Source organism: Aulonocara stuartgranti (genome assembly GCF_965226115.1).
Source record: "Aulonocara stuartgranti genome assembly, chromosome: 12".
NCBI classification, from domain to species: Eukaryota; Metazoa; Chordata; class Actinopteri; order Cichliformes; family Cichlidae; genus Aulonocara; species Aulonocara stuartgranti.
Window position 1 is genome coordinate 24,916,929 of NC_138948.1, and position 27,892 is coordinate 24,944,820.

At 43.2% G+C, this 27,892-nt stretch overlaps 2 protein-coding genes across 2 annotated transcripts in view; one reads left to right on the forward strand and one right to left on the reverse strand.

Annotated features, from left to right (window-relative positions):
• LOC309718362 (inositol polyphosphate-5-phosphatase A-like) lies at positions 1–27,435 on the reverse strand. Its single transcript, XM_082553502.1, has 9 exons — positions 27,069–27,435; positions 12,215–12,256; positions 11,406–11,506; positions 11,068–11,152; positions 3,153–3,226; positions 2,956–3,067; positions 2,140–2,208; positions 2,004–2,060; positions 1–1,342 (listed from the first exon to the last, which is right to left on the reverse strand). Exons 1-8 carry the CDS (start codon positions 27,078–27,080, stop codon positions 2,016–2,018), a joined length of 540 nt encoding a protein of 179 aa, XP_082409628.1. The 5' UTR covers positions 27,081–27,435; the 3' UTR covers positions 1–1,342; positions 2,004–2,015.
• LOC309719499 (uncharacterized protein) overlaps positions 12,519–27,892 on the forward strand; it is a gene marked incomplete at its 5' end in the record, with an annotated part of 101,333 nt that continues 85,959 nt past the window's right edge. The window contains 2 exons of the mRNA XM_082555663.1: positions 12,519–12,532; positions 14,656–15,500. Coding sequence (XP_082411789.1) covers positions 12,519–12,532; positions 14,656–15,220 — 579 coding nt within the window. The 3' untranslated portion in view covers positions 15,221–15,500. The remainder of the gene's footprint in view (positions 12,533–14,655; positions 15,501–27,892) is intronic.

Genomic DNA, 27,892 nt, shown 5'->3' on the forward strand with positions numbered 1-27,892 from the left:
TCAACACAGGACAACATAAAGTGCAAGTGTGCATTTCTGGCACACCTTCATACAACTTGATTTATGAAGGTGTGCATGTGTGTCAGACTCCTGAACACTCAGTGACTGGACTGACGGCTTGGTGGAAGAAAGTATTTCGCAGTCTGGCAATGAGGGTCCTAATCCTCCAGTACCTCTTGTCAAAAACACAGCAGGGTGAAGAGAGTGTGTGTGTGGGACGGGTGCGTGGGATTATCCCTAACGCTGGTTGCTTTGCAGATGCAGCAGGTGCAATACAAAACCAGGTTTAGTTTAAATCTTTCTTCTTTCAGGTGGCTGATACCTCTTCCAAACTCTTCCTGGCAAAAGGCTTTGGTTTTGTGAGGGAGCAACGCTGAGGAAGTGTGACTGAGTCGTTATATGTGTACTGTTGAGAAGGATGTACAGGGATACCTGCAGCCAAAACCAAGCCTCCTCAGGTTAGTCATAGTTGCAGAATGCTACAGAGGGACTGAGACAGCTCAGGCATAAAATATTTGATTAAATGGATGAAAAAGAAGTTTCTACCCTGTAAGTATCACTTACAAATCTTTAAGTCTGCCAGCATGCTGAAGTCACAAAAACAAGAAAAGAAACTTGACTTCAGTGTTTGGACCTTTCTGTCATCATGAATTCCCCTGAAGTTCGTCACTATTAGCCAGGCAGTAATAGAATAGAGAATAGAATGCCTTTTGTTGTCACTATACACATGTACAATGAGATACAGAGAATCTCCTACTCAGTGCAAACATGTGGGAAAAGAAAGGAGGTGAGGTGCACAGTTTCTACAGCACTTTATACACATGAAGAGTATTCAGAAAAAATATAAAATGTACAAATATACAAATATACAAATCCAAAAATTTTTTTTTATTAATACACAGATTAAATATCAAGAAAATCATTTTTAATAAGATTATTTTGTTAAATGTTTATTTTCTGCTAGTTTAAATCTCGGTTTGGTTCAGATTGACATTTAAGTTTAAGGAAAGCTAAGGCCAATATTACAAATACAACATCCCTAAAAAGAAATTAAAAGTTAACTTGCTTAATTCCAAATAAAACAAAATATACACCCGACAAAAATAACCTACCTAATCACCACATAAACAGGAGAAAATTAGGGATAACAAATTAAAGGCAGCTCTACCCTACAAAGACAGTCTAAACAAAATCACATGTGGCAAAAAATACAACTCAAAGGCATTTAAGCCTCTAAAACCCAATGAGTGAGTATGAGCAGTCAAAATGGCCAGACATACAGGGCTTTGCTGATCGACTTGATTTAGACAGCAGCACCCAATCAGGACGGAGGCAGCAAAGCCTAGACAAGACACAAGGCATTACTTCACAAAAAAACAACGGTTACATAAACAACATGTTTATGAACACACCTTGCAAGAGCTAAAATGTAGCCTAAAAATACTAGCAGTAGGCCAAACCTTTCATATGCCTTGAAATGTCAAAAACACAAAAGAAGATAGTTGTAGCCTCTTCAAGCACTCCCATTGTGAAGAAGGACAATCATGAAAAGGCAGTTCTTCCTTAAAAAAAAAAATTGAAATGGCAGCAAAACAAAATCATGGCCGTAAAAATGCCCCGCACAATGTGAATGTGTCTCCAGCCAGCCATCCATGTGGTAATTAATGAAAAGCAGGCCAGCATTAAACCTAATGTGTAGCCACAGTGACAGTGAGGAGGATTCAATAGACATAGATCAGCGAGAGTGCAGATCACCTGCACTCCAACTACGATGTGCACAAAGGATCTCTTATGTCCCGCACGCATTACTCTTAGTTCATATCCCGACTCCACTGGGCCAGTAAGGTTATGGCTCTCCAGGGACCAGAGAAAGATTACTGCGCTCACTCTCTCACACTGAATCCATTCACTGGAATTACCACATCGACTCAGCTGCACTTGCACATGCAGTACAGAACACACACACACACACACACACACACACACTCAGTGAAACTTCTTACCATTTAGAAGTATCAGATGTGGTCATTTGTCTTCAGTGAGAAGGACAAGAACACAGGCTACAGAAGAAAAACAAAACACATCAGAGTCAGTCCACATGGCTGATGTGCACAACACACTGCTTATGTAATCTGTTACCTTATGATCTCCCATACAGACATTATGACCCATTGTGTTGTAAACAACACTCTTCTCACCATCGTCTCTCTGAAAAGAAGAATGAACTTGAAGATCATTTATATGTAAACATAACGAACAGATTCTTCTTCAATTATATTAACTTAAATTTTGAGTATCACATTTGTGTGGGCTGGATTATGTTCATAGTGGATTTACATCACATTATATATTAAAGGTTATACAGTATGTGTGCACGAATGTAAAACCGTGTACCAAAGTATGTGAAGCCCGTTGTCTAATGACTTGTGATTGACAACTTCTTATGCAATGAAGATGTAGTTTTACACCAAAGTTAATCCTCAATTTCAAAATATGATCCAGAACAATCCCAAAAACTCAGGAGGACTTTTACAGACTTTGGCTCACAGACTTCTACAGGAAAAGAAGTCTTTTTGCAAACACAGGTATCACCATCTGTTAGCTAACATTAGCTTTCCTGCAAAAACAGACAAACTGCAAGCTACATATTGTAGCGAAACACTATCTTAAATAGATAATGCTAGCTAATTTTTTTAAACCCCTAGAACTGCTCTGGCTGATAAATTAACCCGTCACTATCAGCAAAGGTTTACGAACTAACCAGAGTCAGAGTCATGCAGCATAATTGGTTAACCTTAAAATGTTGCTAACTAATGCTACTGCTAAAACACATTGACTAGAAATGTTGGCTGGCTAGCTTGCCAAAGTGCTTCCTTAACACGTCATGCTAACTCACGTATTATATCAAATTGTGTTCTTGTCATCATGAAATGATGTGATTGTGCAAAGACTCACCCTGTGGATTAAATCTTGGGCTGTATGTGACATAAGGATGCGATCACACCAGGCAGGACAGCGAGTGTTCATGTACTGGGTTGGTTTAGCATGCTCTTCACTGTATGGGTAGCTGAGCACAAGACAAGAGGGGAACAAATTCTTAAAGCATGAAAAGTAAATGGCAGAAATTTGCAGCAAGTAGCAGAGTTACAGACCTTGGTGGAAACTTGATACCCTCTTCCCTAATAACAACATGGAAGGCTGCAACTTCTTTGTCATACTTCAAAAGCTGAGGGAAAGAAGCCACTATGGTTACAAATGACTACAAACATCAACACATGAAAAACAAGCATGATTGATGAGTGCAGATTTAACATTGGGGATAATTTGGGTTACTGCTACTAATGTTTCTCCCTTTTTGTGTTTACTGTGCTGTCATTTCTTTGAAGTATTCCTGCTGATCTCCAAAAGTTGATTCTGTTCATCTGGACGTAGCGTTTTGCAGAGGTGGGACCAAGTCATTGTTTTGCAAGTCTCAAGTAAGTCTCAAGTCTTTATCCTCAAGTCTCAAGTCAAGTCTCAAGTAATGTCAGGCAAGTCAGAGTCGAGTCTCAAGTCACTGGTGTAAAAGTCCGAGTCAAGTCACAAGTCTGAAACTTTGAATTTCAAGTCCTTTCGAGTCTTTAAAAAAAAAAAATGAAAAAATAATGTTGCAGTTATATGCTAAATGTAAATATTAGACCATGTAATTTTAAAATCTGTGTTTTTCTCAACACATGACAAAATAGTGAACTTAGAAAATATACACAAATTGTGAAATTGCACCTCTTTAAAATGCAGCTCAATTAAACCTAGCTCCAATAATAATTTTCACTGACAGTTCTGAGATAAGCTGCATGTTATTCTTGGATGCAGTTGTAGGACCAGCTTTAAAATCGCATGACAAAAATATCATACACATTAAAAAAAACTGTATCACCAACGTAGCTTGGACAACATTTGCTAGTTGGATGAAGTCAGCTATCTCATCTTAGCATATTTATATGCATATTTATAATTATACGGTTCTTGGAGTGAGTGCATACACTCATGAAGTTTAGTAACTTCTGGTCACTGCAACAAGCCCAGGTACAGTTTACCGACGGATGGGTACAGGACCTTGAAATGCACCGTGTAGAACGAAAGACCATCGTACGTATCATAAGTTTACCAGTCTCACAAATTGTCGTCATAAATACACATTCCTTAACCGTTTATTAATAGGACCTTTGAGCTCAACGGTAATTAATTAGTAGTGGAAATAATTTCTGGTACCCATCACAGAAATGTAGCAGTGACAATAATACTGTATGCTGTAATCGTACTGGACAATTGGTGATACAAAAAACCTGTTTTATCCTGTGAATAAAAGTATATGTTTTTATCAGTGTACCATAATAACAGAAGCGAAACACAATATTGTGTCAGGATAATTTACTATTTATGCACAATAAACAAAGAAGCATAGCGCGACAATTTCTGTTCAGCGCCAGACTTGCTTGTAACCTATATCACCAATTATGTTATGAAAAATGACGTATTAACTACTAAAAAACACTGACCTTCGTGTAAATGCTTGGAGCAGACTAACCTGTGAGCTGGAGTGTTCTGGGACGTTATATTTGGTCTTTGAATGGCTGCAATCCAGTCGCGTCTTTGTTACTTCGGAAACATGGCTCGAACAATTTCTCTTCAACGACGTAATCCGATAACAACCGATCTCTTTACCCGTCGGCTTCCCGTGGCTGTCATGCGACCGGCTATTGCAGTTAATAATACAACAGCTTCTTGACATTTTTGTGTTTCTTTTTATCGCTGTATAACTGATTTTAATTGAAAGCCTGCGTGCGCTAGTACCGCTTGCCACGAGTTCCCAGAATCCTTTGCGGTTCTACCCGTGAATGACGTCACATTTTCAATCTCTATATAATATGCATGTTAAATTTTATATTTGGGGTAAAATATCAAGTCTTTTCAAGTAAACCGGTTCAAGTCCAATTCAAGTCCCAAGTCATTGGTGTAAAAGTCCAAGTCAAGTCACAAGTCTTAGAACATTTTTTCAAGTCAAGTCTAAAGTCATAAAATTAATGACTCGAGTCTGACTCGAGTCCAAGTCATGTGACTCGAGTCCACACCTCTGGCGTTTTGTGGGAGAAACATTTCGTCACTCATCCAAGTGACTCCTTCAGTCTCAGTTCTTAGACTGGGGCAGGGGCAGTACTTTCTTCAAAGAAAGTAAGAACATTTGGTATGCTTTGTAGTTTGAATGTATGACACAGTGCATTGTTACTCTCCGAAAACACAGCAAACTTTAAATAATAGTCTTTCCTGGGGCCGATGCCCCAGGAGGGGCAGGAGGGGCTTTGCTGACACCTACTGCTTCCTGGCAGGAAGCACCATGCCACTCCTGTGTTTTAAATGCACTTTAGAACATTACACATCAACAAGACATATGAGCGGGCTGAGTAAGGTGTGGGGTCTTCACACCCCCATTCTCTGTACACGATCGGGGCAGGGGGTTGGGAGGAGTTGGCAGTCTGGTCGGGGTCTGGGACGCTGGGCCATCCCTGCAGCTGCCGGGCCGGGGGCAGTCCGTCCCTCCACCCCAGGGAAAAGGGTAACATCTCCTGGCTCTGGGGGCTCATTGCCCCCCTGGGGGCGGTGGTACCTGAACCTCGGAGTGTAAAGTATGTTTGGGAAGTGTGAAAGGGTGTATAGTGTTCATTTCTGTTTGTCTCCACGTTGCGCGAGTGCTGAGTATTTGTATTTATGTGCATGAGGGTGGGAATGTATGCTTGTGTCTGTGTGTGCCAGTTTGTCTATGTCAAACTGATGCCCTCAGCCCTCAGAACCTTTGGTGGTTCTCAGTGTCTGGGGCTGAGCGCTCAGGTATGTACCCCGCATACTCCCACTGGCTGCTTGGTGAGGCCTGGCGCCCCTGGCCAGGTCGGACCCTATCTGGGGGGTGGGGTTCCCTCGGACCTCAGGGACTGGGGCTCGATCCGCTCTGGCATGACTGTCTGCCGGCATGGCCTGCGGGCTCATCACCGCAGCCACCTGTGGCATCTGCACCGTGGCTGCTGGGTGACCCCACATCTGGTGCTCTCCTCAGCTCTTTCTGGGAATGTGGTGCATTTGCCTCTCCAGTGGTCCTCCTTGGGCTTTCACACTCTGGAGGGCCTGTGGATGTCTGGGGCCTGGGTCTTCTCCATGGCTGCTTCATGCTCTGGGGCCAGGGCTATGGCTTCCCACACCCTCTAGCAGATTGTTACATGGAGAAACCTTTTGAACGCAAACGCGCTCATGCACACAGGTGTACACACGGGTGCTCACAGACACAAACTATATCTTCCTTGTATGCTATCTTAAAGCATATTGTGCGCTGTTGGCCTTGCGTGCTGCTCAATAACATTCAATATTTAGTATTTACTGTTACTTATACATATCTAGTTGTTGCTTTGATCTCTGTATTGTGTTGTTCTCTTGTTTGTTTTCTTTTTTCTTGTTTTAACAGGTGATCCAACGGATTCTCTCAGTGTCTTCTCTTACTGTCCCCCGTTCCCCTGTTTTTCTTGGCTGGCCTTAAGAAAACAATTCTGATTGCTAAAGTGACAAATGGCACAGGCAAATAACAACAACAACAACTACAATAATAATACTAAAATATTTCCAAAAGGGCCCTGAAGTGTGCGTGTCTGTTTTTGTACCCAATCATCCCTGACGTGGGGCTAACAATTTTAAATGTACTAACTCCCTGCTCCTCTTATCTGATTAATCGTGCAATGTAAAATCAATAAAGACAGAAAATTAAAACCATTTAAAAGGTATTAACCGCTTGTGCCCCAGCACACCTGGGCAAAGGAGGAAGAGTCTGTTTCATTGGCTGCAACACAAGGTTGTTGTGCAAGGACGTGTTGTGCCAAGGCAGGTATCCCCGACAGAATTTGCTTCCCTTGCATGGGGAGTACGCGCTGGGCAGGGAGAGTGGATCCATTTTACTCCACCTCCATTACAACCAACTATAGGTGGAAGTGGTGATGTTTTACTTTTGTGAAAGTGAAAGATGGATGTCGTTACATTACTGTTCAGTTTATGGGTTACAACAGAATGTGAACACACTAGTCCACTATCTCTGAAACGTGATTCTGTACTGTTCCCTGTTAATAAGGTCCGGTCAGAGACGGGGAATTATGTCACAGTGCTGAAGAACTTTATTTAAAACTGGCCCGCATCGAACACACGCTCTAGCTGGTACGGATGTGGTTCTTAAATTAGTATAATAACATAAACATCTTTCACTGGTTCAGCATCTCTCACATTAAGCACTACAGAGAACACCATTTAAGCGTGGACAGAAACAGACACCATGAAAAGATTATCATAAAGACATGACAGGATGGCTTATAGCCAATTTAGATTAAATCAACACCACCCTCTAGTGGACACAATTGCTCAATCAAATGCCGCTATGTTTACACAGGGGTTATTAGCAAGAACAGGTTTGTATGTTAGCACAGTAACTGCATCAGGTAAAACCTTTCTGAACAATTACTCTCCACAACAACAGAAAACAACTTAGAAATACCCTGTGAAGTCAGGCTACTATCTACTTTACTTCTACAGCATAGCTGTCACACAGGCAGTAGTAATGGGTGTCTACATGGGTAAATTAACTGCAACAGAAATAAAAATAGGTTCCCAACGTGACTTACTGGTTCTATGAACGCACACTTGCTAACATCAGCCCAAAGTATTGTTTATTTCTGTGCCTCTTCTCTGATCGCACGTTAAAAGAAATGCATGCGCAAATGTTGCATTTTGAGAAGAAGGTTATTTTGCGCGAAGAAAAGTTTAATTTGAGGGGACAAAATTAATTTCTGCATGCAAGAAATGTATTTCAGTGTTTGCTATTATTTGTTATTATTGCACACACAATAACAGCCCCTCTCGCTCAGTTGCTGGCATTTGCTCTTGCTCAGATCTCTGCTGTGTGCTGACAGATACCTGCGGACCTGCCCTAGGTCTTCATGCTCACATCTCTGCTTCGTGCGCGCTCAACTCTCTATAGAGTGGTGCCTCGTTTATCGCGGGAGTTATGAAATAGATGAAATCCTCGAAGTAGCCAACTTTATTTTTTACAGTTATTATAGATGTTTTAAGGCTGTAAAACCCCGGACTACACACTTTATACATTTTTCTCAGACAGGCATGAACATTTTCACACTTTTCTCTCTTGTTTAAACACTCTCAAAGTTCAAACCTTCGTAGAAAAATAAGTCCAGTATCACAGAATGAAACCAAAGATACCCGCAGGTGCCTTTGACGACGGTGCAAAACGTTTCGTCGACATTGTGGTGTTTGTTGGGGAGAAAACGTACAAACATACAGTACAGCATTTCAGAGTCACACCGCTAACGATCGAATATTTATATAAATTGGACAACTGAACGCATTCTGTACTATTCAGGAGACAGGAGGCACGAGATTGATTGACAATGGTCTACAGCCAATCAGGACCGCGAGGGACCACTGTACACCGTTATACTGTAAGTGTGCCACAAAACCTGCCAATCACAGACTTGATGCAAAAATTCTGATTGGCTGTTACGGTCTCCAGTCAGCTCGCTACCTACTGCATTCGGAAACGCGGCCCAGAATGTAGCTAAATCCATTTTCGGTGAGTATGTTTAATTATTTTATTTTAAAATATATAATTGTTGGTTTTAATCTAGTTTAAACCAAACCACTCCACTGGATTTAGCTAGATTCTGTCTTCTGCCTTAGAAGACAGCTGCCCTGGTTTTAATCTAGACTTAAATGTATTGACTTTGTCCTGTCTCTACTCTCACCTGGCCACTGAGTATCCCCTTTTTTGACTTCACACAGCTTCAATCTGCAGATGCAGCCATTGACCCCTACTGTCAAATGTTCAGTGTGAGGGTGTCACCTGGGAGGAGTGTGGGTTAATACTTAAAAAAACAAAACCAAAAAACACTACTGTGCAAAAGTCTTGAGTTGATTTTCCTTTCTTTCTCTTTTGCTAGGAAGGTGGGAAAGTCATTCCAAAAACATCTATCCATCCTCATCCGCTTTATCCGAGGCCGGGCCGCGGGGGCAGCAGCCTAAGCAAAGAGGCCCAGACCTCCCTCTCCCCAGCCACCTCCTCCAGCTTATCCGGGGGACCACCAAGGCTTTCCCAGGCCAGCCGAGAGATATAATCTCTCCAGCGTGTCCTGGGTCTGCCCCGGGGCCTCCTCCCGGTGGGACATGCCTGGAACACCTCACCCAGGAGGCGCCCAGGGGGCATCCTTGTCAGATGCCCGAACCACCTCAGCTGGCTCCTTTCGATGTGGAGCAGCAGCGGCTCTACTCTGAGCCCCTCCCGGATGGCCGAACGGATGCCGCTTGTATCCGCGATCTCGGACCTCACCAACACCCGGGGCTCTGCCACCAAGGAGTTGTTTAACTGCCTCAGTGACCTCGCCCCCGGAAATTGGCGGGTCATTCCCCTCATCCCCAGACTCTGCTTCCTCCTCGGAAGACGTGTCAGTGGGATTAAGGAGATCCTCGAAGTATTCCTTCCACCGCCTGACAATTTTCTCAGTCGAGGTCAGCAGCGCTCCGCCAGCACTATACACAGTGCAGGTAGAGCACCGCTTTCCCCTCCTGAGACGCCTGACGGTTTGCCAGAATCTCTTCGAGGCAGTCCGAAAGTCTTTTTCCATGGCCTCTCCGAACTCCTCCCACACCCGAGTTTTTGCTTCAGCCACTGCCCGAGCCGCATTCCGCTTGGCCTGTCGATACCTCGGCTGCCTCCGGAGTCCCACAGGCTAACCAAGCCCGATAGTACTCCTTCTTCAGCCTGGTGGCTCCCTTCACCTCTGGTGTCCACCATTTGGTTTGGGGATTACCACCACGGCAGGCACCAACCACCTTGCGGCCGCAGCTCAATGCAGCAGCTCCGGCAATGGAGACGCTGAACATGGTCCATTCGGACTCAATGTCCCCAGTCTCCCTCGGAATGCTGCTGAAGCTCTGCCGGAGGTGTGTGTTGAAGATCTCGCGGACTGGGGCCTCTGCTAGACGTTCCCAGCACACCCTCACTACGCGTTTAGGTGCACCAGGTCTGTCCAGCGTCCTCCCCCGCCACCTGATCCAACTCACCACCAGGTGGTGATCAGTTGACAGCTCAGCCCCTCTCTTTACCCGAGTGTCCAGAACATATGGTCACAGGTCTGATGATACGATTACAAAATCGATCATCGACCTACGGCCTAGAGCGTCCTGGTGCCACGTGCACTTATGGACACTCTTATGTTCGAACAAGGTGTTCGTTATGGCCAATAACAGGCAAATAAACCCCAACGTACCGGCAGCAAGCCGAGGGGATATTAGAATACCCACCCCAGCCCGCCGCCTCTCACCAGGGGCAACTCCAGACTGAGACAGAGTCCAGCCCCTCTCCAGGAGACTGGTTCCAGAGCCCAAGCCATGCGTAGAGGTGAGCCCGACTATATCTAGCCGGTACCTCTCAACCTCACGCACTAACTCAGACTTCTTCCCCACCAGAGAGGTGACATTCCATGTCCCTATTGCCAGTCTTGGCAGCCGGGGGTCAGTCCGCCAGGGCCTCCGCTCCTGGCCGCCACCCGGCACACAATGCACCCGACCCCTATGGCGCCTCCTGCGGGTGGTGGGCCTGCGGGAGGATGGGCCCATGTCACCTCTTCGGGCTGTGCCCGGCCGGGCCCCATGGACTAAGGCCCGGCCACCAGACGCTCGCCCTCGGGCACCCTCCCCGGGCCTGGCTCCAGGGCGGGGCCCCGGTAACCCTATCCCGGGCAGGGTAAACTGTTCCCTCGATGTTCTTTTCATAAGGATCTTCTGAATCGCTCTTTGTCTGGTCCCTCACCCAGGACCAATTTGCCATGGGAGACCATACCAGGGGGCAAAAGCCCCCAGACAACATAGCCCCTGGGATCCCTGGGACGTCACTCTCAGAAACGTCTGATTTTCCCCAGCAGAATACATTGACTGCATCCAGTTATCACACAGCAACTGCTCTGTATGAGACATTTTTGTTTTTCTTACCGTGAAGCTATCTCCTTTGAACTGGTTGTCCACATAAATGCAAGACCTGTCAAAGTCTTTCATTTCTTCACTGGAACCGAGGGTCCTGGTAACAGCAGAGCAAAAAAGTATGATCACTGCAATGGAGGTTTCTTTGTATACATATCTAAAAGCCATCAATTAATGTTATGATTTTAAATAAAGATGTAATGACTTGACTGGTTCTCGCTTCTCAAATGACATATACTGTAACTGTAGATGGTTTTCATTTTTTTGACACATTATAACGAACTGTTTAATTGACAACAACGAATCAATGGAAATGGCAAAATGCATTATAATCAGCATATTAATCCTACCAGAACAAGTTTTCTGCATGGCCCATGTTTAACATGTAGTCCTTTCCTCCCACCTCCTGCAAGTGCAGGGCAATGAAGTGTGGCTTGTAGCTCTGGATAGTCTGTTATACAGCAAAGCAAAAAGTCTCAGTGCAACGTACATGCTTACACTAAAGAGCACTGAGCGGTGTAGAAGGTCAATAATGATGATCGTCTCCAGGGAAGCCTTTTAATTTGTAATGTCAGATACAAGAAATTTTGTGTTTGCAATGCCGCCCAAGTTAAATAGAGCAGGAGCAGCTCAAACGTACTAAAATATCCCAAATTATACTTAAAAAAGAGAGGTTCAGTTATCTTAAGCAGTTAAAGTATAAAAAAGGTAATCACATATCATTCCTGTTAATAAATAAAAACAGCAACATTGTAGTTAGCTTTGCTTACTGATTATTTGATAAAATAAAGGAAATCATCCTGCCTTTTTATCCTCACTAGTAAAGAACACCATTTGTACAAAAAGAGGCCACTTTCTCTCAATTTTAAAGTGGAATGTTTTCTTGTATGTTGAAGTATGTCCACATCTTAAATATTTGACCTTTCAGCTTGTCTCGAGTGGTCTTTTTAAAAAGCATATGCTTTAGTGATGTTTGAATGCAGATATGCTATCAGTAATTACAACTGTATAATAGAACAGTGGCCAGAACCAACACAGGTTTCGCTTCCTAGAAGTGGCCATACTCTCCACAAAACAAAACAAAACAAAACAAAACATGAAATATCACATTCTGAAAACTGTAATATTATTATTGCAACATGCAGAAGCTCAAGCTTACCTTGTACAGTTGTTTTAACCATTCACTTTGAATTTCACCGACCTATGAAATGTAAAAACAAACAAACATATATATATGGGCTCAGATAATTTGGGCTCAGATCCACACATTTTTTTCAGTACATCTGGAAATCAGAATTTTTTTTCATAGATTATTTATTTGTAGGTGTCAAAAATGGATAATATTTACTTTCCCGTTTTAATCTATGATAACATGATGTCCCTATTTAAATTTCACAGATCGTGAGGCTAAAGGCAGCAGAGGTTAACCAATTTGCAGTGAAGAAAAAGAAACTCATAACAAAATGGCGCCGGTGAGGTCGGCTGCCGTGCTGGATGCTCTGCCCTAACTTCTCCACTTTTTGCAGTTTTTCGTCACTTTTTGCTATATCTGCGATAATCTTGCATGGGCATCATGCAAAACACACAAATCCGCTACAGTAGAGACACTTTGGTTTCTATTGGTCTGCAGTACACGAACATTTCACCATGTTTAACTCCGGACCCAACCTGGCCAAAGGAGATCCTGAGAGAGAACAAAGGACACGACCCTAAGCGACGGCCTCGAGGTAAAAGAGCCGGCATCAGGAACAGGCTACGGGCTCGCGCACACCGCGCACCCATGCCCAGTATCCTGCTAGCCAATGTTCAATCCATCGAGAACAAGCTTGATGACCTCAGAGCCAGAATCAAGTTCCAGAGAGACATTCGGGACTGCAACCTCCTCTGCTTTACCGAGACTTGGCTGAACCCAGCGATACCAGACCACGCCGTACAGCCGACGGGGTTCTTTTCGGTTTACCGCATGGACAGGACAATGGAGTCGGGGAAGAAAAGAGGTGGTGGAGTGTGTTTGATGGTGAACAACAGCACAAACATCTCCCCACTCACACGCTCTTGCTCGCCCAATCTGGAGCTTTTGATCGTTAAGTGTTGCCCTTTCTATCTCCCTCGGGAATTCACTGCGATCATTGCCTGCACTGTTTACATTCCGCCTCACGCGGACTCGGACACTGCCTTATGTGAGCTACATGAGGCTCTCACACATCAACAAACACTTCACCGAGATGCCGCACTCATTGTTATGGGAGATTTTAACAGAGTGAATCTCAAACGGATGACGCAGACTGGGACATGTTTCGGCGCAGCTCTGATGACATCAACATGTTTACGGAAGCGGTTGTGGGATTTATCGGGAAACTAGCGGACGACACAGCAGAAAGAACTATCATCCGAACGTTTCCCAACCAGAAGCCGTGGGTGGATAAAAACATCCGCGACGCTCTGAGATCACGCACCGCTGCCTACAATGAAGGGCTTGTCTCCGGTAATATGGACCTATACAAGGCTGCGTCCTACAACGTGCGCAGCGCGGTCCGAAAGGCAAAGCGGAGCTACGGGGAAAAACTAGAGTCACAGCTACGACAGTGCGACTCTAGGAGCCTGTGGAAAGGACTGCGGACTATAACGGACTATAAACGACCAGCTTCTTCAATGATGAATGCCGATGCTTCACTGGCTGATGAGCTGAACACGTTTTATGCTCGCTTCGACGCCGCAGCAATTAAAACAACAAACGGCTGCGCGCTCGGAGTGCACCAGTGAAGAAAATGCATTCGTCATCACAGAGCATGCCGTGAGGAACACCTTCAGGAGGGTGAACACCAGGAAGGCAGCAGGACCAGATGCAATCCCTGGCCGGGTCCTTAGAGCCTGCGCTGATCAACTAGCACCGGTGTTCACGGAGATCTTCAACCTCTCCCTGGCCCAAGCTGTGGTTCCCACGTGCTTCAAACGGTCCATTATTGTCCCTGTTCCAAAGAAACAACAGCCCGCTTGCCACAATGACTACCGTCCAGTAGCACTGACTTCAATTGTGATGAAGTGTTTTGAAAGACTGATGAGAGATCACATCACTTCTTCACTTCCTCCCACCATCGACTCACTTCAGTTTGCTTACCGGACTAATCGTTCCACAGACGATGCCATATCTCACCTGCTCCACACATCCCTGAGTCACCTGGACACTGGCAGAGGGAATTATGTTAGGATGCTGTTCGTGGACTACAGTTCAGCATTCAACACAATAATTCCCTCTAAGCTTTTCACCAAGTTGACGGATCTAGGACTCAGCTCATCACTGTGTCAGTGGATCCTCAACTTCCTCACAGACAGACCCCAATCAGTGAGGGTAGGAAAACAAGTCTCCCCCTCCATCTCACTCAGCACTGGAGTGCCTCAGGGCTGTGTTTTAAGCCCCCTGCTGTACTCACTGTACACTTATGACTGTGTAGCCACATCCGACACCACCTCCATTGTCAAGTTTGCTGACGACACTGCTGTTGTGGGCCTGATCTCCGACAACATCGAGACGGCCTACCTGGAGGAGATTAGGAACCTGGAGACCTGGTGCCAGGAGAATAACCTCCTCCTAAACATCAGCAAGACTAAGGAGCTGATCGTGGACTTCACTACAAAGCAGGCGAGGAATTACAAACCCCTCATCATCAGTGGCACGCCAGTGGAGAGAGTGGACAGTTTCCGATACCTGGGTGTCCACATCACTCAGGACCTGTCATGGTCCTGTCACATCAACACCCTGGTTAAGAAAGCCCGTCAGCGTCTCTTCTTCCTCAGAAGACTTAGAGACTTCCATCTGCCACTGAAGGTGCTCAAGAACTTCTACTCCTGCACCATCGAGAGCGTCCTGACGTCAAACATCTGCACCTGGTTTGGGAACAGCACCAAGCAGGACAGACGAGATCTGCAAAGGGTGGTGCGCTCGGCAGAACGCATCATTCAATCAGAGCTCCCTGACCTGCTGTCCATCTACACCAAGCGGTGCAAGTCCAAAGCTAGGAAGATTATGATGGACCTCTCCCATCCCAACAATGGACTCTTCTCACTGTTGAGGTCTGGGAAGCGCTTCCGCTCCCTTAAGGCCAAAACAGAGAGAATGAGGAGGAGCTTCTTCCCCCAGGCTATTCGGGCCCTGAACCAGGTGTAGGACTGGACTCTCCCAAACACGTCACTATAAGACTGGACTCTCACACACGTCACCACACGCACCACCACACATTTCCTATAATCCTATAGTTCCTATAATTTATAATCCTTATCTTTATAATCTCTTCTGCTATTTGCACATTCTTTACTGTAAATTCCTAAGTTAATTTGTAAATTTTTGTAGTAAATTGTAAATATTGTAAAACTTTTCTTCTGTCATTTAATGGTCGGGCATTGTACAGCTACAAGCATTTCACCCCCATGTCATACTGTGTATGGTTGTGTGTGTGTGACAAATAAAATTTGAATTTGAATTTGACAACACAATAGATATTTAATTCATGTTTTTTCCTTTCAAATGGTATTTTCTCCCTCACTTGCACAGATATAATCATATATCACTGCTATTGCAATGTCTCAATTATCACAGAGTCACAGTGCCATGATAGCAGTATTATTGTGGACAATGTATTTTGATATCACAGTTTTTTTACATTGCTCCATGATTTCCATGCCCACTTATTAATACATTTTAAAGTTATAACATCTCACTTTATATCATAACTACACCAAATTAAAGAAAAAAGGTTAGCCAATCTTCAACTATTTAAAATGTTCAAAGCTAAAGGACTAAAAATATTGCAGTCATGGTAAAATAAATAACACCCTCTCTCCGTTTTAAGCTTTTACTTACTAGGACATAATAAAAAATAGTTTATCTTGCCCCTAGCAGGTTCAAAAATTATTAAATACCGTCCCACATAAACAACTGCACATTACATATTACACTGTGGAATTATTTATTTAACAAAAACTAAAGCAAAATGCAGATCTAGTGTGTGGTAAACTAAGTAGACTAAATGATCTGATGTCTTGTAGGAGTATGCAGGAGTAACTTAGGAGTAATCATTATCTATATGACTTTATCACTCTCTCAAATCAATGTGGAGCTGCTTTGCTTGGGGTCATTGCCCTGCAGCACGACACAATCTGGGCTGTCAGACAGATGGCCTTATATTTGACTGTATAATACTTTTGCATACAGTAGAGTTCATGGCTCAATCACTGCAAGGCCCCCACAACCTCTGGCTGCTGTGCTGTGCTTGACGGCTTGTATGAGGTCTTTGCTGATACGCTGTGTTTGGTTATTGTCAAATGTGATACTATGGATTATGGTGAAACATCTTCATCTTAGTCTCGTCTTTCTTAAGGACATTGGTTGAGAAATCTTGTGATTTGATGAGATGCAAATTTGCAAACCAAAGCTGTGCTGCCAAGTTAAATTAAATAAAATTAAATGCAGATAAGAGGCTTGTTATATACTTATGTGGTATGTGTATTTTGACTTTTTTTGCCATGATGCCAGGTCTCTCTTGAAAATGAGATTTTTAATCTCAATGAGATTTTTTACCTGGAGGTAAAAGGACTAATAATAATAATGAAAAACCCTGGTTATAGTGTGTGTAATGAACCGCTGATCTGTACCATAAGTCATCCTTGCGGGGGTTGTCGGAACTGTATGCGCAGTCGCACTAAGGACAGATGTGATCAGAGGCATGCCCCGTAACGCGTATAGAGCAGTCTGTCGCGGCAGGAATAAGTTGTACAAAGTCCATGTAAGTTACGATAATACTTTGATAAGTATGATGAGTGTGTTTCTAATGTAAGGTATGTTGCTGCGTTTGTATTGTGAGCTATCTGAAAACCCTTTTATTCTTTATTTACGTTACTTACATCCATGTGCTATTTTTTAGCTAGACATGTGTGTCATGCAAGCTAGCAGCACCCCATGAGAAACGGGCCGAAGTGTTTAAGTGTTTACCGGAGTTTTGCACCCTTGGCAAGCGGACTGAGGTATGTGATGAGAGATGATCTGTTGTTATATTTTATTTAACTGAACTGTGTAATCCCTTGATGCTGTTTGAAGTAACCCCTTTTGTTTTATTTAATCTGTGACTGTATATCTCAGAATTACTTGTTTGAACTTGCCTGAATTAACTTAAGCTCATTGTTATAGTTCAAAGGGTACTGTACGGGTATCAATTTTTTCTTATTTTATAGTTTTCACGGTGCTCAACGTCCAGAGAATGAGCCGTGTGTGGTGAGGAAATAAATGGCTGCACCCGTTAGAGACTCTTCTGTCGTTCTTGATGCCAAGGGCTGCTACAGTGAAAACTCATCGCTGCCTTGCAGCCATCTACACTCATCTTATTCTTTCGTCGAACTGTGAGTAAAGGAGTGTATCGCATCATCTAGAGACTACTGGATCAGTAAAGGACTCAAAATAAGGACATTATAAATACAATGTCATGCACACCTTCATCTTGTAAGCTGTGTGAGCAAATGATCTTCAACATGGCAGTCTAAAGTAATGCAAGAAAGAAAGACCTCTTCTGTATTTAACACAGTAGCATGTAAAGTTGTGATGCTGAATATCCCACATTTCTTGCATCAGAATGTCTAAGACTGAATCTGGGCTTTATGCTATCAGTTGTACTTCTGTAAAAACTTAAGTGGCAAATTGTCTGATTTGAGGGCATCATCAGTATTATTTTGGTTTTGTTGCCAGTCTGTGAGGTTAAAGGTGTAAATATCTAAGTTGAGTGTTAATAAGTTTGAAACCACCACTCAACCCATTTGAGTTAAGACATATACACTTAAAAGGGCAGGTGCAACAAGCCAAAAATAAAATTAATAATAATGTTGTCCCCTGTTGAAGAAATAGACAAATCTACAGAGGCACAAGAGGCCAGGTCCAGCTCCAGAGAGCGAAGACTAACAGAAAAGGGGCAGGAGATGCATGAACAGGAGGCCAAGAAAAATGAAAGGTCATTTAGCAAGGCATATGAGTCCTGGAAGGAGTTAGCAAGAGGAGTTAGAACAAGGCTGAAAGGTTTCTGCTCAAACGAAGACCTTGTTAGAACACAAACGGACATTAAGGCTAAAGAAGCATTAATGCATGAACTGTATGAGCCTATCCGACGTAATCATACTTCTACTCCAGATGTTGTCAAGAAAATGGATGCGTGTGTTGCCCTAACAACAGAAATTTGTGATCTCATTAGTAAACGACTAGAAGATATAGATAAGACTTTTAATGACAGGCTCGAGAAGGAGCGTGTAAGGATGATATTAAGTAAGGAGGAGTATGGATCTGTTTTTGGGAAAACTGAAACAGAAACAGTTATTTCAGAGCATTCAAAGGGCTCAGATTCATACTCTGGAGCCACATCTACGACTTCTAGCAAACGTGTGGATGCCGAAGCTGACCTTGCAGCTAAACTAGAACAGGCGAAGGCAATGCAACGAATACATGAACAGCAAGCAAAGTTGAGTAGCTTAGAGCATGAGTGGAAAATCAAGGAAGCACAAATGATTGCAGAAATGACAGCAAAGCTAGAGGAAGAGAGAACTAAACTGCAACAGCTACAGGCAGAAAATGAGGTAAAAGTAGCAGCAGCCAGAGTGAGAGCTTACAACAACTACGATGGATTGGAAAGCCTTAAGTATGAAGCAGATGACAAATCACAACTTGATAGCCAAATCATTGAATCTCAGAATCCATTGAATCCACAGGCTGAATCATTTCGACCTCAGTGTGCACCACCTGAGATTTTGCAAAGGCAACAGGAGGTCAGCTTAACACAGGAGCTTGCAAGCTTGTTCGTCTCCAACCGTCTGCCTGCACCTGAACCCACAGTGTTCACTGGTAACCCTTTAAAGTTTATAGACTGGAAGATATCCTTTATGGCATTGATTGGCCACAAACCCCTCCCCGCAGGCGAAAAAATGTTGTACTTGAAAAGTTATCTTGCTGGTGAGGCACGGAAGGCGGTCGAAGGATTCTTCTATCGAAACTCAGAAGATGCATATCAGGGTGCCTGGGAGATTCTTCAGGAGAGGTATGGAAGTTCATTTGTCGTCCAAAAGGCTTTCAGGGATAAACTGATGAAATGGCCAAAAATAGCTCCCAATGACCCAGTAGCCCTCAGAGAGTTTTCAGATTTCCTTCAAAGTTGTGCCGAGGCCATCCCTCATGTTAAAGGGCTGGCAATTCTAAATGATTGTGAAGAAAATCATAAACTTCTCAAAAAACTGCCCGAATGGCTGGTACTAGGGCTGGGCAAAACGATTATTTTCCTAATCGATGAATCTAGCGATTAATTTTTCGATGCATCGATTAATCTAACGATTCATTTTTCAATCCGATTCGATTTCGATTCGATTCGATTAACGATTTTTTCCCCATTATTTGACTTGTATAGCAATTTCACATTTATTAATTTATGTATATAAATGAAAAACACAAATCTATTCATTTGAAGACCTTTTAATAAAAAATAAAAAAATTGCAAAATAAAGTTGTAGAGGTCGTACAATCAATACAATAGAGATAGCATTTAACAAGAAATGAAATGTGCAAACATATATAAAATTAAGGAAAAGTTAACAAAACATTTCAAATAAATAGCAACAATGGTGTCTTTAAACAAACAAAATGTAATATTCACTTTGCTTTCTGCCAAAAAGTGCTCTTCCTTCACAAAACAAAATCCACAATAACATTGTACTACAATCTTCTGTTTTTAACAAAAAATTAAATGTTTTGCAAAACAAATATAACAAAGGAAATCATAGCAAAAAATTAATAATATACAAACAGCAGCAATGGCGTCTTTGAACAAATAATGAAATGACAAGTTTCCCCTAAGTAGGACTCTGTGACCAGACTTGTCCAAGCATCAGTGGTAAGGGAGATTTTGGATGTGGCTTTTTTTAGTTCATTCCTTAGTTTCTCCACTGAAGTTTCATACTTTCTCTCCATCATGCTTGTAAAATGACGCCTAGACGGCAGAGTGTAACCTGGTTGGAAAGTGGTCAGCATTTCTTTGAATCCCTCACCCACAGCAAGTGGTCTCTTGTCTTTTAAAATCATAGCTAAGACGCTCTCAGTAAGTACAGCCACCTCCTGGGGGGTGCATGGTGTACTTCTTCTCTGACAGTAGTCCTCCAGACTTTTCTGTTTATTCCTGAAATCATAAATCACACACAGCACACAGATGAATTCGAATAATTACAAAATAATTATATGGAAAGCATAATATCAAAATAATTTGATAAGGATCTGGTTGAGCTAGATAGATAGATACACACACACTGTTATGCCATGTGCTTTCATAGCATAACAGTAAGAGGTTAATAATAATCCCCAATGTTGAACATATGATATGCAGTAATCATGATGGCTGGAAAAGATAATGTTTAAACAGCCATAGCTGATGGCACCTTTACTGGTGCACTGCTTTCTAGTCATTAGATGGCATAACTTTGACTTATAAGATCAAGCTGGAGAAGCATAATGTATAAAAACAGCGTTCAAATAGGATGAAACACATTAAATTTGACAAATCAAGAGTTCATTGTCATTTTGCTTTTGCAAGCACTTTAACAATGTTGTAACAGTGTCCACGACGGCTACGTTTAGCAGGTGGTGCATTATCCTTGTTAACATTTCTCCTGCGGCCAATTCGCTGTCTCACATTTTTGTCTTTCGCCGATTCTGATAATCAGCCTGCGTGCATTCAGACTCATTTTGCCAGCATGGGCCACAAAAAAAAAACCCAATAACAACAGCAGCTGCTATATGTTACTGCTCAGCAGCTTAAATGAGTTTTGCATTTACGGAGGTTGGGTGTTTATCTGTGTCTATGAGTGGGTGTACGTCTACGGGGGGGGGGGGGGGGGGGGGGGTCTGGATGAATTAACGGGTAAAAACTAGCGTTAGTAAAAAAGTTGAAAACTTACGGTGGTTTGTCCTTTGCAGAAGCTGCTCCTGGATGCCGTCGTTTGAGGTGCTGGTGCATAGCCGTCGTGCTTTTATGATAGGCCATTTCCACCTCACAAAGCCGGCAAACGACTGAATCACTTCCTTTTCTGTTAAAATATCCCCATACTGTAGAACTGCGTGTTCGGGTGGAGTGATTTAAGTTGACTGCAACTGCCTCACTCATGATTCCGCTACTCGCTGCCGCCATGTCTTTTTTTGAAAGTGACGACGCATCGACGCAGATTTTTTTACGTCGACGTATTTTTTGCGTCGACGTAATCGATTACGTCGACGCGTTGTCCCAGCCCTAGCTGGTACGCAGATGGGGTCGTGTTGTTGTGGATGAACTAGACAGATGTCAAGAGTATCCACCATTTGCTCATTTCACCAGATTTCTACAAAGGGAAGCTAGAATAGCCTGCAACCCCATTGCTTCTCCCTTCTTATTAACCACTAAAGTTACAGATGAAAGGCTTCCTAAGAGAACCAAGGCACTCAGCACCAATGCTCAAGCTAAGCACTCTGCAGGTAAACCAGGGACCTTAATTTCAAAGCCAAGACCACCATGCTTCGTCTGCAACGATGAAACACACGGTGTCGCCAAGTGCCCAACCTTTGCCACAAGGCTTCCTGATGAAAAGAGAGCTTTCATTCGTGAAAACCGTCTTTGCTTTGGCTGTTTAAGAAAGGGTCACACTAGTAAAGAATGCAAAAGAAGGCACACATGCACTATATGTGGTCGAAATCATCCAACTTGCTTGCACATAGAGAGAATTGAGGGAGCCAGTGAAATGTTAAACAGTGATTCACCATCTGCAGGAAATGAGACAAAGGAAGTCCGCAATGTCATGTCACACACATTGACAAGATACTCCTCAGCTACGTCTAGCATTGTTCCAGTTTTTGTGTCATTGGCAGAAGACCCCCACAGTGAGATTCTCACATATGCTCTGCTCGACACACAGAGCGATTCAACTTTCATCTTGGGAGATCTGGTCTCTGCACTAAATGTGAAGACTCAGCCAGTGCAATTAAGGCTCAGTACAATGACAGCAGTAGACACAGTCATAGCTAGCAAAGTGGCTTGTGGATTGCAAGTTCGTGGGCTCCATAGTGAGTCGCATGTTCAGCTATGCCAGGCATATACAAGGGATTTCATCCCAGTCGATAAGTCTCACATTCCTACAAAGGACACCGCACTTCAGTGGCCACATCTGAGGCAACTGGCAAACAAGCTGCAGCCACTTCAAGACTGTGAAGTGGGATTGCTGATTGGCTATGATTGCCCATCAGCACTGGCCCCTCTAGAAGTCATTGTAGGGTCAGAAAACCATCCATTTGCTCAAAGAACCGTGCTTGGCTGGAGCATCATAGGATCAGCAAATCCATATCTTGATAGAAAGGAACATCAAAGCTTTGTACACAGAGTGGCAGTAAAGGAAATGCCATTGCCTCCGGTCAATGATGTGTTGAAGGTCCTAGAAATGGATTTCAGCGAAAGAAACTATCAAGATAAATATGTTTCTCAAGATGATGTTCATTTTGTAAAACTCCTCAGCAGCACAATCACAAAAAGGAAGGATGGACACTATGAGATGCCACTTCCTTTCAAGGGCAGCTCTCCACCTATGCTGCCAAACAACAAGCGACTGGCTGAAGCTCGTTTGCAACACCTCAAGAGGAAGTTAAGGTCCAACAGGCAGTACCATGACCATTACACAGCATTCATGGAGGAAACCATCAGCAAAGGTGTTGCAGAACCAGCCCCCCCAGCACATGAGGGAGAGACAATTTGGTACATCCCACATCATGGGGTGTACCATCCTAGGAAACCAGATAAACTTAGGGTGGTCTTCGACTGTTCAGCCAAGTTTCTGGGCATCTCTCTGAATGACACCTTATTGACTGGCCCTGATCTGATAAACTCTCTAGTAGGAGTTCTCTGCCGCTTTAGGAGAAAAGCTTGTGAACTAGTAATCAGTCTGGTTCAGCGACAAGCCTTTTTGCAAGACATAAAGACACTTCAGAAGGGCAACTCTCTTCCATGCTCTAGCCCCCTAAGTTGTCTTGATCCCATCTTAGATGAAGGACTTCTTCGTGTAGGTGGAAGACTGACAAAGGCAACGCTCAGTCGAGAACTAAAACACCCGGTTATCCTTCCAAAGGAAAGTCACATTACAAGACTAATACTGTCTCATTACCATGCCACCATCTGTCATCAGGGTCGCAGTCAAACCCTAGCAGAACTCAGAGCAAATGGGTTTTGGGTGCTTGGGGGAAGCAAAGCAGTTGCCAAGTTAATACATAAATGTGTGCAATGTCGAAAACTTCGGCGCCCCACCGAGGAGCAATGCATGGCAGAGCTCCCGAAAGAAAGGACTGAAGCCTCCGCTCCTTTCTCGTACTCTGGTATGGATTGCTTTGGTCCATTTTCCATCAAGCGGGGCCGTAAGGAGTACAAAAGGTATGGGCTTATCTTTACATGCCTGTCTTCACGTGCTGTTCATATCGAGATGCTAGAAGACCTATCAACAGATGCATTCATCAATGCCCTTAGATGCTTCATCAGCCTCAGAGGAGCTGTTTGCCAACTCCGCTGTGACCAAGGCACAAACTTTGTAGGAGCCAGAAATGAGTTCAGAGAGGCTCTCAAACAATGTGACATGCAGGCACTGGAGGCTTTCCTGGCAGACAAACAGTGTGAGTTTGTTTTCAATGCTCCTTCTGCAAGTCATGCTGGTGGCATCTGGGAACGCCAAATTAGGACCATTCGTAATGTGCTAAATGCCACTACTGCTCAGTGTGCAGGAAGACTAGACGATGCCTCTCTCAGAACTTTGTTTTATGAGGCCATGGCTATTGTAAATAGCCGCCCCTTGACTGTGGGCAGTATCTGTGACCCAAAGGCACCTGAACCTCTTACTCCGAACCATCTTATACTGATGAAGTCCAAAGTTGCTCTACCACCACCTGGGAAATTTGTGAGAGAAGACTTGTATGCAGCGAAGAGGTGGCGTAGAGTACAATACTTAACTGAGCAGTTCTGGGGTAGGTGGAAAAGAGAATACCTCATGAATGTCTCCACAAGACAGAAGTGGCACAAAACCCGCCGTAATCTAAAAGTGAATGACATTGTTATCATCAAGGAAGATATGTTACCAAGGTTTCAGTGGCAACTGGGGCGTATCGTTGAAACTATCGAAGGCGATGATGGTTTAGTCCGTCGGGTCAAAGTTCAAGTAGGAGTCCAAAGTCAGACCAAGAAACAGGACCGTGCTTTCAAGCCCCCCATCATCGAGCGGCCTATTCAAAAACTGGTGGTTCTTGTTGAAAGCGAATAATAACAACCATGTTATTATCTGAGAGGAACTGACATACTGACATAAACAATGTAACAGTCCAGGTGGCACCTGCTCTATGATGTTTGTACACCTGTATATTGGTTGAAGTGGTCTCATTTTGTTGTTGTTCAAATCATGTATGATTAGCTAGTTTGTAAATCATAGCATGATTGGTGGGAGTGTAATGAACCGCTGATCTGTACCATAAGTCATCCTTGCGGGGGTTGTCGGAACTGTATGCGCAGTCGCACTAAGGACAGATGTGATCAGAGGCATGCCCCGTAACGCGTATAGAGCAGTCTGTCGCGGCAGGAATAAGTTGTACAAAGTCCATGTAAGTTACGATAATACTTTGATAAGTATGATGAGTGTGTTTCTAATGTAAGGTATGTTGCTGCGTTTGTATTGTGAGCTATCTGAAAACCCTTTTATTCTTTATTTACGTTACTTACATCCATGTGCTATTTTTTAGCTAGACATGTGTGTCATGCAAGCTAGCAGCACCCCATGAGAAACGGGCCGAAGTGTTTAAGTGTTTACCGGAGTTTTGCACCCTTGGCAAGCGGACTGAGGTATGTGATGAGAGATGATCTGTTGTTATATTTTATTTAACTGAACTGTGTAATCCCTTGATGCTGTTTGAAGTAACCCCTTTTGTTTTATTTAATCTGTGACTGTATATCTCAGAATTACTTGTTTGAACTTGCCTGAATTAACTTAAGCTCATTGTTATAGTTCAAAGGGTACTGTACGGGTATCAATTTTTTCTTATTTTATAGTTTTCACGGTGCTCAACGTCCAGAGAATGAGCCGTGTGTGGTGAGGAAATAAATGGCTGCACCCGTTAGAGACTCTTCTGTCGTTCTTGATGCCAAGGGCTGCTACAGTGTGAATCGGTTGATAAAATAGTGCAAGTTACAGCGCTGATGTAAAATCTGTGATTGTTGGGAGCAGTTCTGATTGTACAGTCTGACAGCTGCAGGGAGGAAGGACCTGCGGAAACGCTCCTTCATGCATCGAGGATCCAGCAGTCTGTCACTGAAGGAGCTCTGCAGTTCACCAACATTTACATGCATGGGGTGGGAGACTCTGCCTATCAGAGATGTTATTTTGGCCAAAATACTGTCATGAGTTGTAACATTTAACATTCTAACTGAGACTTGTAGAATCTGATGTGTAGTTCTTAGGTTTTTATTTGCAATTTCATTGCGTTTCATTTCAAGATCATGGCTGGTGTCTTTCTGTCTTTGTTAACATATGCTAGAAAAACTTCTTTTTCATAAAGGTGCTCACACTTGCTGATGATCAGTTAATCACGCCCACTTAATTAGCAGCACCTGGCGGCTACTTACCTGGTATGGAAGCAATATGGTAGGGGTGCAACGATACACAAAATTCACGGTTCGGTTCGATACTTTGGTGTCACGGTTCGATATTTTTTCGATACAAAAAAAAGGTTCATGCCTTTTTAATTTGTCATTTATTAAAATTATAAATATATATTTTAACTCAAGAGTACAGTTTTTAAATTTAACCCTAACCCTTGTGCGTGTTTTTTACTTTGACAGCGAATGCGCACCTGCGGACCACTTATGTGCAGCCCTGGTTATTTAGCTCGTCATATTGCAGCCATAGAAATTATTTTGTCCATGAAACCATAAAGCTGCACTTTCTTTTACCTTATAGTCTGATTTGTCATAACTTCTCCGTTTTGTGGTAAGCTTTTCTTTGGCTGTCACTTCTTCACCCTGACCTGTCTTATTTGGCTCAGCAGAACTAAAATATAAATCCTGCTGCTTTTACACACGCACTCACATAAGCTCAGCGATTCTCTGCGCGATCAACCTCTCACATGTTTAAGCTTGCTGCGGGAGATTTCACTTGTCATGTTTGCATAGTAAGCTAACGATTAATAAGACGATGTCAGAGGAATTGGTGCGCAAATTATCATCACTCACAGATCAGTGCTGTCGCTCTCTATACACAGTTCGCGTGATTGCAAAGTGAAAGCAAAAAACAAGCGCAAATTCAAACGCGACTTCAATATGTCACATATTGACAGTGGCTCACCGATGCCAATGACATAATTACCCAGCTACATTTCTGAAAGAATGCAAAAGCAATTGACATATATTTTTCCTTCCTACAATAGCCTGACGGGCAGGGAAGAGATAGATTCTGGTAGCCCGACTGAAAAAATCTCTAGCCCCGGGATGTCGGGCTAGCCATATTGCAAGCCCTGTATCTGATTGAGGAATCACTCATCTTTGGAAAAGAGAGTTTATTACAGAGAAATGTCTCTTTCCAAAATAAAAGCGATACTATCCGCTTCTTCTGGGCTATATTCTCAGCAGCATAAGGAGAATCATGTGCTAACAGCTGTCTAAATGACTCGGCTAAAGTTAGTAGCATGCTTGTTGTTTTTGTCTTTGCACTAGGATGATGTAGGCGTAAATGTGCAGTCATATTCGTTGTGTTCCCACTAGTGCTTTCAGGTTAATCTCGTTGAAATGACCTTAACGCCACAACAGGGCAAATCTCCGTTAACGAGCTACCACCGATCGCCCCGTGCATGGGGCTAGACGAGCTAACTGCGCTAACACACTAGTTCCCACCCATGTAATTGAGCATTGCATGGCACATCCAACATACTGTTTTACTTTAGTCCATGACTCGCTTACCTTCAGGGTCATATGTCACATGAAAACCAAAATAATTCCAAACGCCAGATCTGAATGAGGGTGGGGGAGGTCCATCTTGCAAGGAGAGCTTAACTTCTGTCTTGCTAGCTTGCCCTGCGCTCTTCCTTCTGACTATGCTGTCTGTGTTGAGCGCTCAGTGGATCTGCGCTCGACAGTGCAGCCTAGGCGGAGTAGTCGAACGCAGATTCACTGAGCGCTCAACACAGACAGCATCGTCAGAAGAAAAGTTGATAAAATAAATTACAAATGTTGTATTGTTCGATACATATGCGTACCGAACCGAAAGCACTGTATCGAACGGTTCAATATCGATACGAATATCGTTGCACCCCTACAATATGGGTGTACTTAATTTTAGATACACTGTTTTTACATTTTCCCATAATAATAACATGTTGTTTTACATGTACATGTATAACATGTACATGTATAACTCAGTACATTAAACCTTAGAACTGAAAGAGAATGCATTTTCTTTTTCACAAGACTATATCTGTGTGTGTGCGTTCTGTTAGAAGGAATTAATTTATTTTATAAAATAATTATAAATTATAAAATTATAATTATGAAATTATTTTTATAAAATAATTTTAAAATATAATATTAATATGCGTTTTTGCTGCACTGTGTTGCTGTTCCTGTGTTTTCATGCTTGCATGACTGGCCACACCTGAAGATATTGCCACGCACCTGCAGCTGATCAGCCTTGTCAGGGGAGCTATTTAAGAGTGTGATTGAGCTCTCACCGATGCTGGATCATTGCGTGAGACTCCAAGTCAATTTTCCTAGTGAGCTGCGGCTAG